The 15,774-nt window shown below is 48.2% G+C and overlaps 1 protein-coding gene across 9 annotated transcripts in view; it reads left to right on the forward strand.

Annotated features, from left to right (window-relative positions):
- Window positions 1-15,774, forward strand: part of TMEM8B (transmembrane protein 8B) — a 96,952-nt gene that overhangs the window by 29,315 nt on the left and 51,863 nt on the right. For 5 of the 9 annotated variants that reach the window (XM_074395038.1, XM_010331672.3, XM_039474719.2 and 2 more), the window contains 4 exons: window positions 20-198; window positions 5,857-6,003; window positions 6,172-6,288; window positions 6,540-7,605. In XM_074395038.1, coding sequence (XP_074251139.1) covers window positions 20-198; window positions 5,857-6,003; window positions 6,172-6,288; window positions 6,540-6,905 — 809 coding nt within the window. In that variant the 3' untranslated portion in view covers window positions 6,906-7,605. Of the gene's footprint in view, window positions 1-19; window positions 199-5,856; window positions 6,004-6,171; window positions 6,289-6,535; window positions 14,976-15,774 lie in introns of those variants that run through there. The other 4 variants (XM_039474722.2, XM_003943786.4, XM_039474721.2 and 1 more) reach the window with 4 other exon arrangements.

Below are 15,774 nucleotides of genomic sequence, written 5' to 3' on the forward strand. Positions count from 1 at the left end.
GTGTCCTCCGCACCCGCAGGGTGGAGAGGCTGGGGCTGCACCGACAGTGCGGATGCGCTCACCTATGGATTCCAGCTGCTGTCCACACTCCTGCTCTGCCTGAGCAACCTCATGTTTCTGCCACCTGTGGTCCTGGCCATTCGGAGTCGATATGTGCTGGAAGCTGCCGTCTACACCTTCACCATGTTCTTCTCCACGGTATGCGGTGGGGGCTGCATCTTACCAGTGGGTGCTTGTGCAGGGTGGTGGGTCACAATCTATATTTCCACCAGGTTCTTCAAGGATTTGGGAAAGTCTGTGCCTTCGCTGTGTCTTCTACAGACAGACAGCAGTGCTTCCCAACCTATCATGCGTAGAAAATGGTCATTTTTGTAAGGCACATTGGAGTAAATGAACAAAACTGTTTGCAACTTAATATAGTAAGTGTGGGCTTCCAGCTGTTCCACACTCTGTCCACCCTGAGGGCACCTTTACTCAACACATGGGCCAAGAAACTGGTCTACAGTATGGATTTGTGTCTACACAGTCACCACGTTCTCCGTATGGGGGCAGGACATCTATACTTTCCCTCCGTACCTCTGCACGGAGTGACTTTATCTTCACCACATTCTTCCATGATGTGAGGGCTAGCTGGGAGCTCCCCTTCTCCATCGCACTGGGGACTTACACGTTGTTACGTTCGTTCCTGTGGTCTGAAATGGTGTCGTTATTCAGTCACCATGCCACCTTGGTTTCTCAGGGGAACTTTGGAAAGATAGAGGGGATGTCTATTGGGTAATTATAGGACAATCTGACTCTCAGAGTCTTGAGAAGCTTTACAGACTCAACTATGTCCTGAGGCATTGTCCGAAGTGGCAGTATTGTATCACATCCCAGCTCAAAGGAGTGCATTTTGATGAAGATTAATATAGTTTTAAACCTTTCCATTACCATTGCAGAATCTTCACAATCTTTCTTGTGTTTTCCCCACTCCTCCATAATCAGAAAAGTTGATGTTATAAGCAAGCGTCCGGAAACTATACGGAAAGGTAGGGAAGTGAGTCTGCTAATGTGACTTAACCCCCAAGTAGACTTTTGTCTACTTTTTACCCCTGAAGTGTCGCATCTAGGAATCTTTTCAACGCATCTCTAGGCTCTTGGCACCATGTGACATACATGTGAGCACTGCAAAAACTCTTAAATGGTTTCAGACTCTCCTCAGGCCTTGATAACAAAGATAGCAGAGAAACTAAGACAGGCCTTCCTGGCGTCCAGCATTACTAGGTCAGACATATGTCTAAATTAGAAAAATCATACTTATCATCTGGGAGAAAACAAGGGAAAATGTGCTGAAACTGAACGGTTGAGTCCTCCTGGAGATTCATCTAGAGATGAGGAAGAACAGGCTGCAACCAGGCTGCAGAGAGTGAGATCTTGGCCCTTTAAGCTGGGTGAGAAGCACATACTCCAGTTTTGCTTGATTGGCCCCCTTTTAGGCCTGCTCCCACAGTGCCTCATTCTATTTTTATATTAGACACTGTTTCTCTTTCGTATTGCCAGATGCCCTTTCTACTGTGGCTCACCAAATCCTCCAGCAACAGCTGTTCCACCAGCCCACTCTCGCTACATGCAGATCGAATGTGATTCATAATTAGTAAGCATGCCTAAGTGTGTCAGGAGCATATAGGGAGAGCATATTCACTCTCTGGACTTGACACATACATCCTTATTGGCTCCAGAGTGTTCAGTGCTAGATGACCCTTCCTTATCTGGATATAGTGGCAATCAATCTGTAGCAGGAGCACTGGGAGAGCCTCACGTGCCTGGTACCACATGAAAAGCTCCTACTTTCTTAAGGCAGTAAGGAAAACCTACTGGCTTTGAGGTGTTGCTTAAAGTCCTGCACTAACTCCTGTTCTTTTCCACATGGGCCAGAACATCAAGCTCTGTTTCCTCTCTTCCCTGCAGGTTCCCTGTGGTCCCACCTTGCCATTCTTTTACTTAGACTTATTTCATTCTGCAGCAGTGTCCATTTAAGGACCCATTGGTCAAATTTCAGTTGTCAGTGCTAGGACAGGAGATGACAGTCATCTTCCTTGTCTTCAAATAGTCCATGACAGTCTACACTTGGAAGCAGTAATCCATTCTTATTTGGGACATAGGAGCAGCCAGTAGGTTTATAGTTCAGGAGTTTACAGATGTAAATATGTTTTGAAAAAACAAAAACAGGCCACAAACTTAGGACTTGATTTTTTTATATAGGCGAACAATTCAGATAATAATTACAACAAAATGACATATACTGAATATGTGCTGTGTTTCAGACACTGCTAATTTAATCCTCACAAAGGCACTGTAATAATTGATACATGCTTTTATTTTTGTCATCCTTTTTCATAGATAAGGGAAAGTAAAATATTTTGCCTCAGGTACATGGTGAGTATCTGCCTTAGAATCTGGGTGGGCCTGACTCCAGATCCCTCACATGTAGCAGATGAACTGTATTGCTGCCCTCACACCAGGGCAGTGAGCATGCATTGATCATTGATACCCTTTTTTTTTTTTTTTTTTTGAGACGGAGTTTCGCTCTTGTTACCCAGGCTGGAGTGCAATGGCACGATCTCGGCTCACCGCAACCTCCGCCCCCTGGGTTCAGGCAATTCTCCTGCCTCAGCCTCCTGAGTAGCTGGGATTACAGGCACGTGCCACCATGCCCAGCTAATTTTTTGTATTTTTAGTAGAGACGGGGTTTCACCATGTTGACCAGGATGGTCTTGATCTCTTGACCTCGTGATCCACCCGCCTCGGCCTCCCAAAGTGCTGGGATTACAGGCTTGAGCCACCGTGCCCGGCCGCATTGATACACTTTTAACCTGACTTCATTTTCTCCTGAGTCCTGGAGTATATAGAAAAAAAACATGGCCTCAGTGTAGTAGTTCTCGCCAAATTCTTAGGAGAGCCAGTCAAAAGATCGGAAAATACAACCAAGCCAAATATAAGAAACCGTCAGGGCAAAGATATCAGACATTTTAGTTGTGCAACTTGAAGCCATACTGTTCAAGCTGTGTATCCGGCACAGTGCTACTTGAATCCTTATAATCAGATCCTAGAAGACCCAGACACAGCTGGCATTCTGGGGCTGTGCAGGTGTCCTTGCTGATTGCCAACATACTGGCTGCAAGCCCACCTTCTCATTACCACTTATGTCCCTTGGACCATCCCAGGTCATTCTCAGTGTCCCTTGGCAAAATCCCGTAACTGTTTCCAAGAGAAAATGAAAGCAGAAAACAGGAAATAAGGGAGTAACAGCAAGTCATTATATCCCAATCGTGGCATGGATTAACTATGTTTGCATTTATAGTCTACATTCTTTAATGCCTGGATAGCCCATTTTGGAGCATTAGATACACTGTTATAAAAATGTAAAATTCCACAGAAAAAAATAATTTTAGGATAATTTCCCTACATTGCTTCATAAATAATGTCCAAAGCTGAGAAAGTTGTCAGCTTAGATTAGAATTATATTAATAGAAGCCAGTTTGTAGTCTAAATTTTTTCTCAAATTCCCTGATTTTTTCTGTGTCACTTCTACTTTTTATTACTGTTGACAAAAGGAATGCCAATCTAAAAATTAGTCCACAATTTTTGGTGGACTAATTCCTTCACTACAATTTTAATTTAACCCTACCCCTATGGACTGTTCACAACCTTAAACAATCTCTTTGACCTTTTAGTATACCTGGAAAATAATCAGTTGTAAAGTATTAGATGATTTCTTCAAATCCTCTCCACTCTGGAGATATCTCCATTTTTCTTTATTCTTCTTTTAGTGCAGACAAATTCCTAGGAGAAAGTCCTCAGTTATTCCCCTAGATGTGTCTTCAGTGCTTAGTGATTCAGCTTTGCTTTTTTTCCTCTGCTGATACATAACCACCTTTATCTGAAATTTAGTACAAATCCCTCTTCCAGAAACTTGTGGGCATTTCTTTCTATATACTTGAAAGTGAAGCATATGGAGCCTGGATGTAAAATTAGTGCTTTAAAATCAAATCAAAGTCATAAAACAGTATTGGGTAACTTAGTGGCCTATAGTACTTACGTCTGGTAAGAGAATAATCAATGTCCTGTAGCTAAAATAGAAAAAGACCAAGACATTAATTTATTTAGGAACTAAATTAACTCCCAGTGAATCAGCACATATGAGATAAATAGTTGAAAAATAAATATCTTAAGGACATTCAAACATTAATTAACCATTTTTATTTACTTTTGAGAGTCTTGTTCTGTCACCCAGGTGGAGTGCAGTGGTGTGATCACAGCTCACTGCAGTCTTGACCTTCTGGGCTCAATCCTCCCACCTCAGCCCCTTCTGCTCCCCTCAACCCTGTGCTCCCTACCAGGTAGCTGGGATTACAGGCATATGCCATCATGCCCAGCTAGTTCTTGTATTTTTCGTAGAGATGAGGGTTTCACCATGTTGCCTAGGCTAGTCTCGAACTCCTGGACTCAGGTGATCTGCCCACCTCATCCTCCCAAAGTGCTGGGATTAACAGGCGTGAGCCACTGCACCCAACCTTAAAAAATTCTAATGTTGATATGGACCTATATGAAATGCCTCTGAAAATATCCCAGTGATAACTCACTTTTTTAGTGTAACAATATATTAAAAGGGAACCATGTCTCCAAAATAACAAGCCCTTTCGAAAGCCTGGAACACCCACTTAAAACATGTTCATCCTCAGGCAGTCTCTTCTTACAGGAACAAAATTCTTTACCTCCAAAGTGAAGCAAAAGAAAGAAGATAGATATACAAGTTTGAGTCTTGCAGCTTAAAATTTAAAGGAACTAAACCCAAATTTTCCCAATACAATTCATAGTCCAGGTTTTCTTCTTCATTTTGTTTTCTTTTTCTGAGATCCTGGCTTCCCCCTTTCCAAATTTGTCTGTTGAAGTAATTTATGCAGCTGACCCTACATGGATGACATCTTTGGAATATGTTTTCCAGTTCTTTGGGTGGCATCTCTACCAATAAACAGTTATTCCTAGAAAACTTTTTTCACAAATAAGGGAACACAGGATGCTGGAAGCCATGGCATTGTCCAGAGAGTCTGAACATGGGTTGCTAATAGCAGACTTTGGTTGGTTCCTGATTAGGATGCCCAGTCGAGTTTGATCCAGTTCCATTTCTGTTCCCTGCCATCCCCTTTGAACCTCCTCAGTAGCCCACTTTTCGCTATGTTCTCCAGAGTATGAGATGGGTGGACAGTGTCCCCTCTCCATGTTATTCCCCATGGTATAAAGTGCCATGCTTCCCTCCATGGCCTTAGAGACTGCCTTTTTTCTTACCTGCCACACATTCCCTACATTGGTTGGGAGGGGATGAAGAGGGCCAGTTGGTAGAAGTCCTGAAAGTGAAGCCCAGCTCAGAGTCTGAGCTATCAGGGGAAACTGGGACATAGCAGGGAGATTTGGGCTCTGAGTTAGTCCAGAGATTGGGCAGGGATGGGGATTATAGGTGGGATCCATGGTGAGCATGAGGAAACAAGGACAGGATTGGCCTCAGCTTGAAGATATCTGAACCCCCTGGCAGGGCACTCTCCACAGTACCTTCCAGAAGCAGGACGATTAGGAAAGTCAGGACCAGGGTCGTGGCTGCCAGATACATACTATGAAGCAGACTGGACCTCCCTACCATGTTCTTCTCAGGATTTGGGGAGTCAGGCATTCCCCAGATCTCACCTGTGACCTCTCACTTCTGCTTCTCTGACAGCAGCACACCAAGCAGCATTGCCGTCCTGCTTGGGCCTACCTCCTCCAGTTTTGTAGACCTGGACCTCTGCCTCAAGTTCTTTCAATGCCTGTCATTTCTTCCTTCAGTTCTATCATGCCTGTGACCAGCCAGGCATCGTGGTTTTCTGCATCATGGACTACGATGTGCTGCAGTTCTGTGATTTCCTGGGCTCCTTAATGTCCGTGTGGGTCACTGTCATTGCCATGGCTCGTTTACAGCCCGTGGTCAAGCAGGTCAGTCCAGAGTGGGCCCTGGGGCACAACCATGGCCAGGTCTAGTTGAAATCCACTCCTGACCTCTCCCTGGGGGCATGTCCAAGTGCCTCTTGTCATTCTGACCCAGCCCCTGGACTGCTGTCTGTCACCTGGCCCTAGCCCAGCCCTGGAGTCCTCTTTCTCTAGGTGCTGTATTTGCTGGGCGCTATGCTGCTGTCCATGGCTCTGCAGCTTGACCGACACGGACTCTGGAACCTGCTTGGACCCAGTCTCTTTGCCCTGGGGATCTTGGCCACAGCCTGGGTAAGGGTGGGGAGGAATGTCGGGGGAGGGTTCCAGCAGGACTTGGGCGCCGGGCCCCAGGTATCTGGTCCCCAGTTTGAGGTGGGCTTGGCTCTCTCGTTATCACCTGCTGCTGGCAGTGTCCACTCCAGTCTTGGCAGGTGTCTTTAGGTTACAACCAGGGCTCAGAGGAAACCTGAGAGTGACCAGCTCTGGCTTGGGTTATAGGGCTTGGCATTCCTGAGCCCCACTTCTCTGTCTCCCCTAGACAGTACGCAGCGTCCGCCGCCGGCACTGCTACCCACCCACATGGCGCCGCTGGCTTTTCTACTTGTGCCCGGGCAGCCTCATTGCAGGCAGCGCTGTCCTGCTTTATGCTTTTGTGGAGACCCGGGACAACTACTTCTACATTCACAGCATTTGGCATATGCTCATTGCGGGCAGTGTGGGCTTCCTGCTGCCCCCTCGTGCCAAGACTGACCACCGGGTCCCGTCTGGAGCCCGGGCCCGGGGCTGTGGTTACCAGCTATGCATCAACGAGCAGGAGGAGCTCGGTCTCGTGGGCCCAGGAGGGGCCACTGTCAGCAGCATCTGTGCCAGCTGAGAGGGGCTTTGGACCTGGCCCTGGGGGGATGTGAACGCTTTCTAGAGTTCTTCCTGGGGGCATGGAGCCCTCTAAAAAGAAGACAGGCTGTATTTCTTGAGGACATGGAGTCTTTCTCAAGGACACAGAACTCTTCCAGGTAACTGGAGCTCTTCCCAGGACATGGACAACTTCCTCAGGGCCTGGAGTCCCCCTGCTTCATGGAATGCTTCTTAAGGACTGGAGCCTAAGCAGACGCAGAGCCCCTCAGGACTAAGGAGTCCCTCCTGCAGGTGTAGAGCCCTTTCTGGGCTGTGGAGCCTTCCTGAGACATGGATTCCTTCAAAGTCCTGTCAGGAACATGGAATCATTCCAGAGGAAGTGAAGTCTATCTTGGGGAAATCAAATTTCCAGATTTTCCGAGAGGCTCAGCAACTCTGGCCTCAGGCTTCCTTCCCAGAGGCAGCATCTGGGCTGAGCTGTGCTGGGGAGGAGGGATTGCAGGATGGATGGAGCTGGGACTGGGGCTGGCTGGGTGGCTGGTATCCTCGGTTGATACAGGTGGAGTCTGTGTGTCTCCAATGAATGAAGAATGGTTCTGTGCCTTTTTTTCCCCTGGGGTCAGCGGTGTGGGGAAAGGGGGAAAGAGGGACCTTCAGAGAATCAGCAGGGCTAATGGGAGCCTGGCCTGAATAAGCTGCTGGGAGCTACTGCCGGAGACTTTTGTCACACCATATATAGTCTCATCCCTCTCATCTGGCCCCTGCGTTCATTTCTAAACACTTTCTAATGCCTATTCCGCAATTCCTATTGAGCCCAGTCTGCAGTAGCTGAGAGGTGTGTGTGTGTGTGTGTGTGTGTGTGCGCGCGCGCATGTGCGTACAATGAGATGATTTAAACCAGTGAGACAGACTTTCCTTATGACACCCACACCCAACACAGAAGGAAGCCAAGGTCCCAGGAAATTGTAATAGCAGGTGCATATCTCAAGTATGCAAGAAATATCACAAGAATGTAATTTCTGTTTTGAGCCCCCATTTTCCCTGAGGGCCAGAAAAGATCTTTTGTCCATTTGGGATTCCTTCTCTTTCCATGAGGGTCATAGCTGAGTTCTGAGGGTCTTACATAATGCCCAGAGTTTGGGAGAGGGTTCTGCCTGATCACCGATGTCCATACTTCATCCGTCCCCCGAGATTGCCGTCATTCCATCTGGTCCCAGTCAGAGGTCCAGACAGTTCATCTAGGATGCAGAGAGATTTCTTGTTCCTATTTGCATAACCCTTTTAGTCCTAAGGTTCTCTCTGCCACTTCTGTGCCATATATGGAGACCTGTGAAGTGGTCTAAGTCCTTGGCTATGCAGACACACCTTGAAGCTGTTTCTGCTCTGGGTTTTGACAGACAAGGCATGAGTTGCTGCCTCTTTTAAAACCTGCAGATCTATCTTGGCCTGGGGTGTGGGGCTGAGGGACCCTCCCTTTTGGAACCCTCTGTGTCAGTAGTTCCTCTCCTCTCTCCTTGCTCCTCCTTTTGTTACTATTGGAGGTGAGGAAGCCTTACTTTTACTTATGTTTTCTCCTGAATCTTTTATCTATGCCTTAAGCCTTTTCTGTTCCCTTCAGGACCTACGCTTTGGAAGCCCAAAAGCCAGGAAACCATGCCTTTGTTGTTTGCCTTCTGCAATCACATTTCTTCCATGGGGCACTGAGCAGAGAATGGTCACTCAGCAGAGAATGACTACTCATGTGGCCATGTGAGTAGTGAGAAGCAGGGAGGGGATGTGAGCTCGGTGTCTTCCTACATCAGAAATACCACATTAAGATGTGTGGAGCCAGGTCACTGGGATTCTTGAACCCAAATAGCTGGGATTCTGGACAGAATCAGCAGAGTACAGAAGGCTCTGAAGTGGGAGACAGAGCTGGGGTGCAGGGGTCATAAGGGGCTTCCTAGAAGAGGGGCATTTGAACCAGGATTAGCTGAGTTGCCATGATGCCAAGGTATTGGGAGAGTGTTCTTTGTGGTCACCAGTGTCCATATGGTATCCCTCCCCTGAGATTTTCATCATTCCATGTAGTTCTCAGTCAGTAAAGCTCCTAGAATACTTGGGTAGTGCCTAGCCTGGTATGTGATGTAGTCCAATATATGTTAGCTTAAGGTCACCAAGTGTTTGGACATGGGGAGGGAACAGCAAGGGGGAATTCAGAGGCAGGAAACACATATTTACTCCGGGCCCTGAATAGTTCAGTGTGCCTGGGCCAGTGCATGTGCACATGCTTTCGTGTGTAGAGTAGGGTGGGGCAGGTAAGGGGCCAGTGATGTGGTTGGATAGATAAGTGGAGGTTGGGTCTTTATTCCATGGGAAATGAGGAGCCATTGGAGAGATTTAAGCAGGAGAGTAACATGATCAGATTGGGGTTTTGATGGCTGTGGCAGAGGATGGATTTTGGGGAGACCTTGGAGGATGAAGTGCAGTGACACGGCTAATGGAACATTTGGGGGAGAAATGGTGAAGCCTTCTTAACGTGATGTAGGTGGAAAGGAGAGGACTGATTTAAGAGCTCTTAGGAGTGAACTCTATAGGACTTGGTGACTGATTGGATATGTGGGGTGGTGAGGTATGAGAGAGCCTAGGATGATGGTTATATTCTGACGGGGGGTGGTGCCATTCCCTGAGATGGTGACACCACTTTGGATGGGGGGATGATGAGTTCCACTTTGGACAGTTTGATGTGTATGTGGGATTCCTGGGGGAAAGGGGGCCAGCAATATCACAGTGCTGGACCTAGCAGCTGAACCAGGCCTGTCTCCAGGCTTCCAAAATGGGGATCCTTGGTTGTCTCCTGACTTGTCTCAGTGGGGGAGATCCCAAGATTCAAACAGCCCCTCCTTGCCTTGAATACAGGGCCGTGGCTGGCAGATAGTGCTGCACCCTGGCACTTATCTGTACACGCAACTGGACTAAGACCCCTGAGCACCTGCAGCTGCCTGGAGCATGTTGAGCAGCACAGGGCTCAATCCCCACATGCTGATGTTCTGAAGGCTTCTGAGTGACAGTTCAGTCCTGCAAACTTTCCATAGGGAATGTGCTGTGTGAGCACAGAGATGAGCCAAATGCGACTGAATCCTGCTCTGAAGGAGCTCACGCGGTGGTGAAGTGTCATGAATTTGAGTTAGATGGGCAGGTGTGAAGTGGGAGATCCTGACGAAGTGCTGTAGGATGTAAAGAGAACAGTCTCAAAGTGCAATGGGAAAGGATGTGTGAAAGAGATGGTGTTTAACCTAGCTTTGGAAACTAGTCCCAGGTATTATCAGAGAACAGCACAATACGTGCAAGGGTGCAAACACATGAGGGTAGGGCAGGACAGATAATGTAGCGAGGGGACAGTCGTGTGAAGGGTGTAGTGGAAAATCAGGCTGAAGAAGCAGGTAGGGGCAGATTCTGGAGGGCTTTGAGGACTCAGCTGAAGAATTTGGAGTTAATGGTAATGGGAGCTGTCAAAAGTCCTTGATCAGAAGAGTGATGAATCAATCCAGGTTTGACCAAAATAACAGAACCGCTACGAATGATAAAAAGATGAGATCTGCTGGGCGCGGTGGCTCAAGCCTGTAATCCCAGCACTTTGGGAGGCCGAGGCGGGTGGATCATGAGGTCGAGAGATCGAGACCATCCTGGTCAACACGGTGAAACCCCGTCTCTACTAAAAATACAAAAAATTAGCTGGGCATGGTGGCGCGTGCCTGTAATCCCAGCTACTCAGGAGGCTGAGGCAGGAGAATTGCCTGAACCCAGGAGGCGGAGGTTGCGGTGAGCCGAGATTGCGCCATTGCACTCCAGCCTGGGTAACAAGAGCGAAACTCCGTCTCAAAAAAAAAAAAAAAAAAAAAAAAAAAAAAGATGAAACCTTTACAGCCATGGGAGCAGTTGGAGAAATCTGTGCAAAGCTGTTACCTCTGCATTTGGTGTTGGGCCTGAAGCTACTACAGCTCACTGGGCCAGCAGTTAGGAAAGAAGGCTGAGTGTGAAGTGAGGGACAGTAAGGGCACACTAGAATCTGGGAGGACAAACTGGAACCTGTGCCTGGCTCTTGTGCCTTCAATCTCACTGACTGTGGCGACCTGCAGGAGAAGCTGGCATCTTTGCCATGGAGCTTGCACTTGGCCCAGCACTCAGCACAGTGGAAGGAGGTGACTTGGTGGGGACTGGATGGGATGTGCTAACAAGGGGAGCCAGCAGATTAGTGACATGTGAGTGCCCCCACTGTGTCTGCTGCAGTTCTTTTTTTTGTCTTTTTTTTTGAGATGGAGTCTTGCTCTATCATCCAGGCTGGGATGCAGTGGCACCATCAGCTCACTGCAGCCTCCACCTCCTGGGTTCAAGTGATCCTCCCTAGTAGCTGGGACTACAGGCACACCACCACACCCAGCTAAGTTTTTGTATTTTTGGTAGAGGCAGGGTTTCATCATGTTGCCCAGGCTGGTCTCAAACTACTGGCCTCAGGTGATCTGCCAACCTCCGCCTCCCAAAGTGCTGGGATTACAGGCGTGAGCACCATGCCTGGCCCACTTTTGCCTTCCAAATCTCATGCAAACTTCTCTGTGGCCAACCCTAACCCAGAGCCTCTAACCTAGTTTGGCTGACCCAGTACAAAGCCACCACAGGTGAGCTAACCAGAGCTTTCTTGGGACGATTAACCTGGCAGCAGCCCATGAAGGATGGATGGTCAAGATATAGAAAGCCAAATCTCCAGTAGCTCTTGGGTTGGCACTGTCAGCTGGTGTGGTAGTCATCAGGCCATTCACAAATCTCTCTGTGCCTCTCTTTTTCCATCCAGACACACGGTATCGTGCTTCTCCCTCTTAACAGTAGTGTGGTTCTGTGCTTTCCTGTTGCCATTGTAACGTAGGTGGAAGCAACACAGCCACTTCTGAGTAGAAGCTTTAAGAGTCAGTGCAGGCTTTGTTACTTTCCCTTTTGTCATGGTGACCAGCAGTGTTCCCAATGGTAGCTACTTTGTCATCCTGAGTCCCAGAGGGGTGAGGACCACGATGTGGAGCAGAAGCCCCACCAGCCTCTGTGGACCTGCAGCAGAAGCAAGAAACAAACTTTAATGGTTTTAAGCCTCTGAAGGTCATGACCACAGCAAAACCTAGCCTATGCCGGTGGACAGGCAGAGGGCAACAGTAGCAGTGGGAGGCTTTCCTGGAGAGCAGACCTCCTCTCAGCAGAGCTAGGACAGCAGCCTTCACCTCTGCGTTCCTCAGACTGTAGATGATGGGGTTCAGTGAGGGCGTCACAACCCCATAGAAATGCGACAATCTTATCCACATTGGTGTCCTTGGCCTTGGGCTTGAAGTACATGAAGGAGATGGTCCCGTAAAACACCACCACCACTGTGAGGTGGGCTGAGCAGGAAGAGAAGGCTTTGTGTCGGCCTGCAGCAGAGGGTACCCTAAGGATGGTAGCCAGGATGAAAAGGTAAGATAGACAGATGAGCAAGAAGGGGGGCAGTGTCAGGACAGCTGTGGCCACCATTAATGCCAGCGCATTGAGGGAGATGTCCCCACAGGCCAGTTTTAGCACTGCCAAGATCTCACAGAAGAAGTGGTTGATGACATTGTGGCCACAGAAGGGGAGGCGCCAGACAAGGACGGACTGTAGCAGTGAATTGGCAAAGCCTGTCCCCCAGCTCAGCACTGCCATCCGCATACAGGTCTGTCTGCTCATGAGCTCTTGGTACCTAAGTGGTTGGCAGATAGCCACATAATGGTCATATGCCATCATGGCCAGGAGCAGGCACTCCGTTGATCCCAGCACCAGGGTCAGGTACATCTGCAGGGCACAGCCAGGGAAGGAGATGGTCCTCTGGGCTTCCAGGAAGTTGACTAGCATGAGAGGCACAAAGGAGGAGGTGCCACAGATGTCCATGAGGGAGAGGTTGCTCAGGAAGAAGTACATGGGGTTATGCAGGCAAGGGTGCAGCACGTTCAGTCCTATGAGGAGGGCGTTCCCCAGCACATTCATGGAGTACACACCCAGGCAGAGCACAAACAGGACCACCTCCAGGTTACGGTGCTTATGTAGCCCCAGCAGGACATACTCCGTCACAGCTGTCTGGTTTCCTCCCTTCTTCTCATTCTCTCTCCTTTTCCATCTGGACCACCCAGCTTTTTGGAAAAAGCTCCAACTGGCCTGGGAGCCTAGTGACCTGGATGTCTGGCCTGCAGCAGGTCAGCCTCCCTCTCTGGAATTTAGTTTCACCATCTGTATAATGAGGGAGTTGGACTTCAGATCTGTAAGCTGGCCTTCTCAGCTCTGCGGTTCTGCTGCCGTCACTGGGGGAAGGATGGGGCACATTCTAGTCCCTGAGGCTCCTCTCCTCTCCTGAGGGCAGGGTCAGAGGAGACAACAGAGAAGGATTCATGTTTAAAATGGTCTTTTGGAATCCAGAGTGTTCTTGGCCATTAACTGGAAGCATCTTTTCTACATTGTGGTTCATATAACCAAATTATGCCCATGGTATTTCAGATTTATTCACTAAATATTCATTGAGTACCTACTCTGTGCTAGGTATCGGGCTGGGGCTACAGCAGTAAGGAAAATAGGTGGACAAAAGGATTCCACACCTGTCAGGCGCTGCCCCATTCCCTGAGTCAGGTGAGATGAGCTCTGGAAGGCAGGTGGGTGAGGGATGGTGCTCACCTGGTGTTCCTTTGGGCCATGAAGGTCAAATATTTCAGCCCCATAGGAAGCTTGATTTCTGGTCATCTCTCCTTAAGGAATCATGCACCATTAATTTTTTTTAAAAACGGCATGTAAGAACACACATGTCTCAATAGAGTTACTGGTCACAGGGTTGAACTCTGGTCATGAAAGCCAAGTGACTTACTTTCTGGCCTCCATATTGCATTGTAGGAGAAATGATACTGACAATGAATGATGTCACATGACGAGGGAAGCCAGGCGCGAATCTAGTGATGTGGTCAGTCACGACCAGCTTTGCAAAGGGAGCAGTGGGCGAGGCTGTGGTCTCTCCCAGGTGACCTCCATCACTGTGCACAGCTGCTCTCACTTCTCCTTGGGAAAGGCCAGCATCGTGTATTCCTAGGAGGAAGCCTAGATGTCCCCAAAGCACAGTAGTCTTGTTAGGACTGGAGAATTGTCTTATGGCCAGGTGGCCCCTGGTCTGAAGGAGAAATAGGAGCTGAGTGTGAACTTTTATCATTCAGAAGATATAATCCACCTCTCACCTCTGGCCCTTTGCTCCTGGATTGGTTGTGAGGACATCGCTTCGTGACAGCAATGGATCCCTGTCTGTCCTGGGCTAGATTTCTTTTTTCTTTTATTCCTCCTGTTTCATTATATCCACCATTTGTTGGGCTGCAGGGCTAACCCTTTCCTGAACAAACCATCTCTTTTCCCAGCTCTGCACCTTTGTCCGAGATGGAGGCGTGTCCTCCCTCCCATCCCCATACTGTTTTTTTTTTAACGTGTAGCATTTCAGGGTAAAGACCCATGAAGTGACTTGGTATATTCTAGACTGCTGCAAGAAAACCACTTCAAAGATTTTGTTGAAAGTTTTAGTGTTGTCTGAAAAGCAAGAGGGAAGGTGATTGGTAGTGAGTTAAAAGAAAAAGAAAGGAAAAGAGAGTAGTTTTGTCTTCATGTAAAATGTCTGGTTGTGCCAGACATTTCACAAGTGTGAAAGGAGATAGGAGAAGCTTACCTTGAGGGTGTGTAGTAAGTTGTAGAAGGCTCGAGGGGATGTGGACTTATTTGCCTTGGTTTGCAATACCTGCAAATAATGTTTGAAAAGAAACAATGAAATGTGTTGAAAATTTGACCATATTAGATCAATTTTGGTGGATTTATTCATAAGGTGGAAAACGACTGGTGAATCTTTTTTTTTTTACAAATGTTTCTGTTAAAATGGGATCATCATCTTTTGAAAGGGGGGAGGGAGGAGTAAAAACCCGATTATGATGGTGATCAATTCAAGTCAGTGTTGACTATTCTGTGAAATATATTTGGCCAGTGGAAATGATAATCAGAAAAGACTGTAAATAGATCCATCCAAGTGATTTCTCTGTACAAATGAATGATACTATTAAAAAACGCACACACACACACACACACACACACACACACACACAAAGAATGACAGCAGGATGGTGGGTCTGGGCAGCACCACTGTCAATTCTGGACTTGAGCATGTGTGCCTCTTCCTTGGGTGTGAGTGTGTGAGTTCACCCAGAGGCCTGCTCTCCTCATACCTTGTGCGGTTTTGGGTTAACCATCGTAGAGAGACACCTCCTCATGGATGGCAGGTGCCTGCTCTTCAGGGAGTCTCCCAGCATGGGAGGATGCAGGGCCTGAGCTGCTGTCAACGATTTGTGGCCGTGCTGCTTGAGTGACATTCCTGTCATGTGGGTGCCAAGTGCTTGTGTAGAACTGTGTTCTGAGCCCCTTTTTTTGGACACCGACTGTGTCCTGTGAATGTATCGCTACTGTGAGCCGTGGAAATGCAGACCACAGCAGGTGTTCCGCTCATTCTCTAGAGCCCTGCGCAGCACCATCTCCTTTTCTTACCCTCTTCCCCTTGTGGTTACCTGCTCCCTTCTTGTGCTCCCTCTGCCCTTGGCCATCCCTCTGTGTCACTGTGCTGTGTGGTGCACCTGTCTTCCGTATTACACCTTAAGAGCCAGACTCTGCCTCCTTCCTACCAGCACCTCATGCAGCAAGTGCTGCCAATGGCAGGCACCCAGCAGAGAGCGAATGCACGACTCCAAAACCCAGCTTTGCCTCCTGGCTGTAGTTCAGACTACCCGTGTTATATTGCCCAAGTCTCTTGACCTCTCTCAGACTCAGCTTTCTATTGAAGACTGGGATGCTGTGTAGCTCAGAGGAACCATGCACCTGAAGGTGCTG

The sequence above is a fragment of the Saimiri boliviensis genome, chromosome 2 (genome assembly GCF_048565385.1).
Source record: "Saimiri boliviensis isolate mSaiBol1 chromosome 2, mSaiBol1.pri, whole genome shotgun sequence".
NCBI lineage: Eukaryota > Metazoa > Chordata > Mammalia > Primates > Cebidae > Saimiri > Saimiri boliviensis.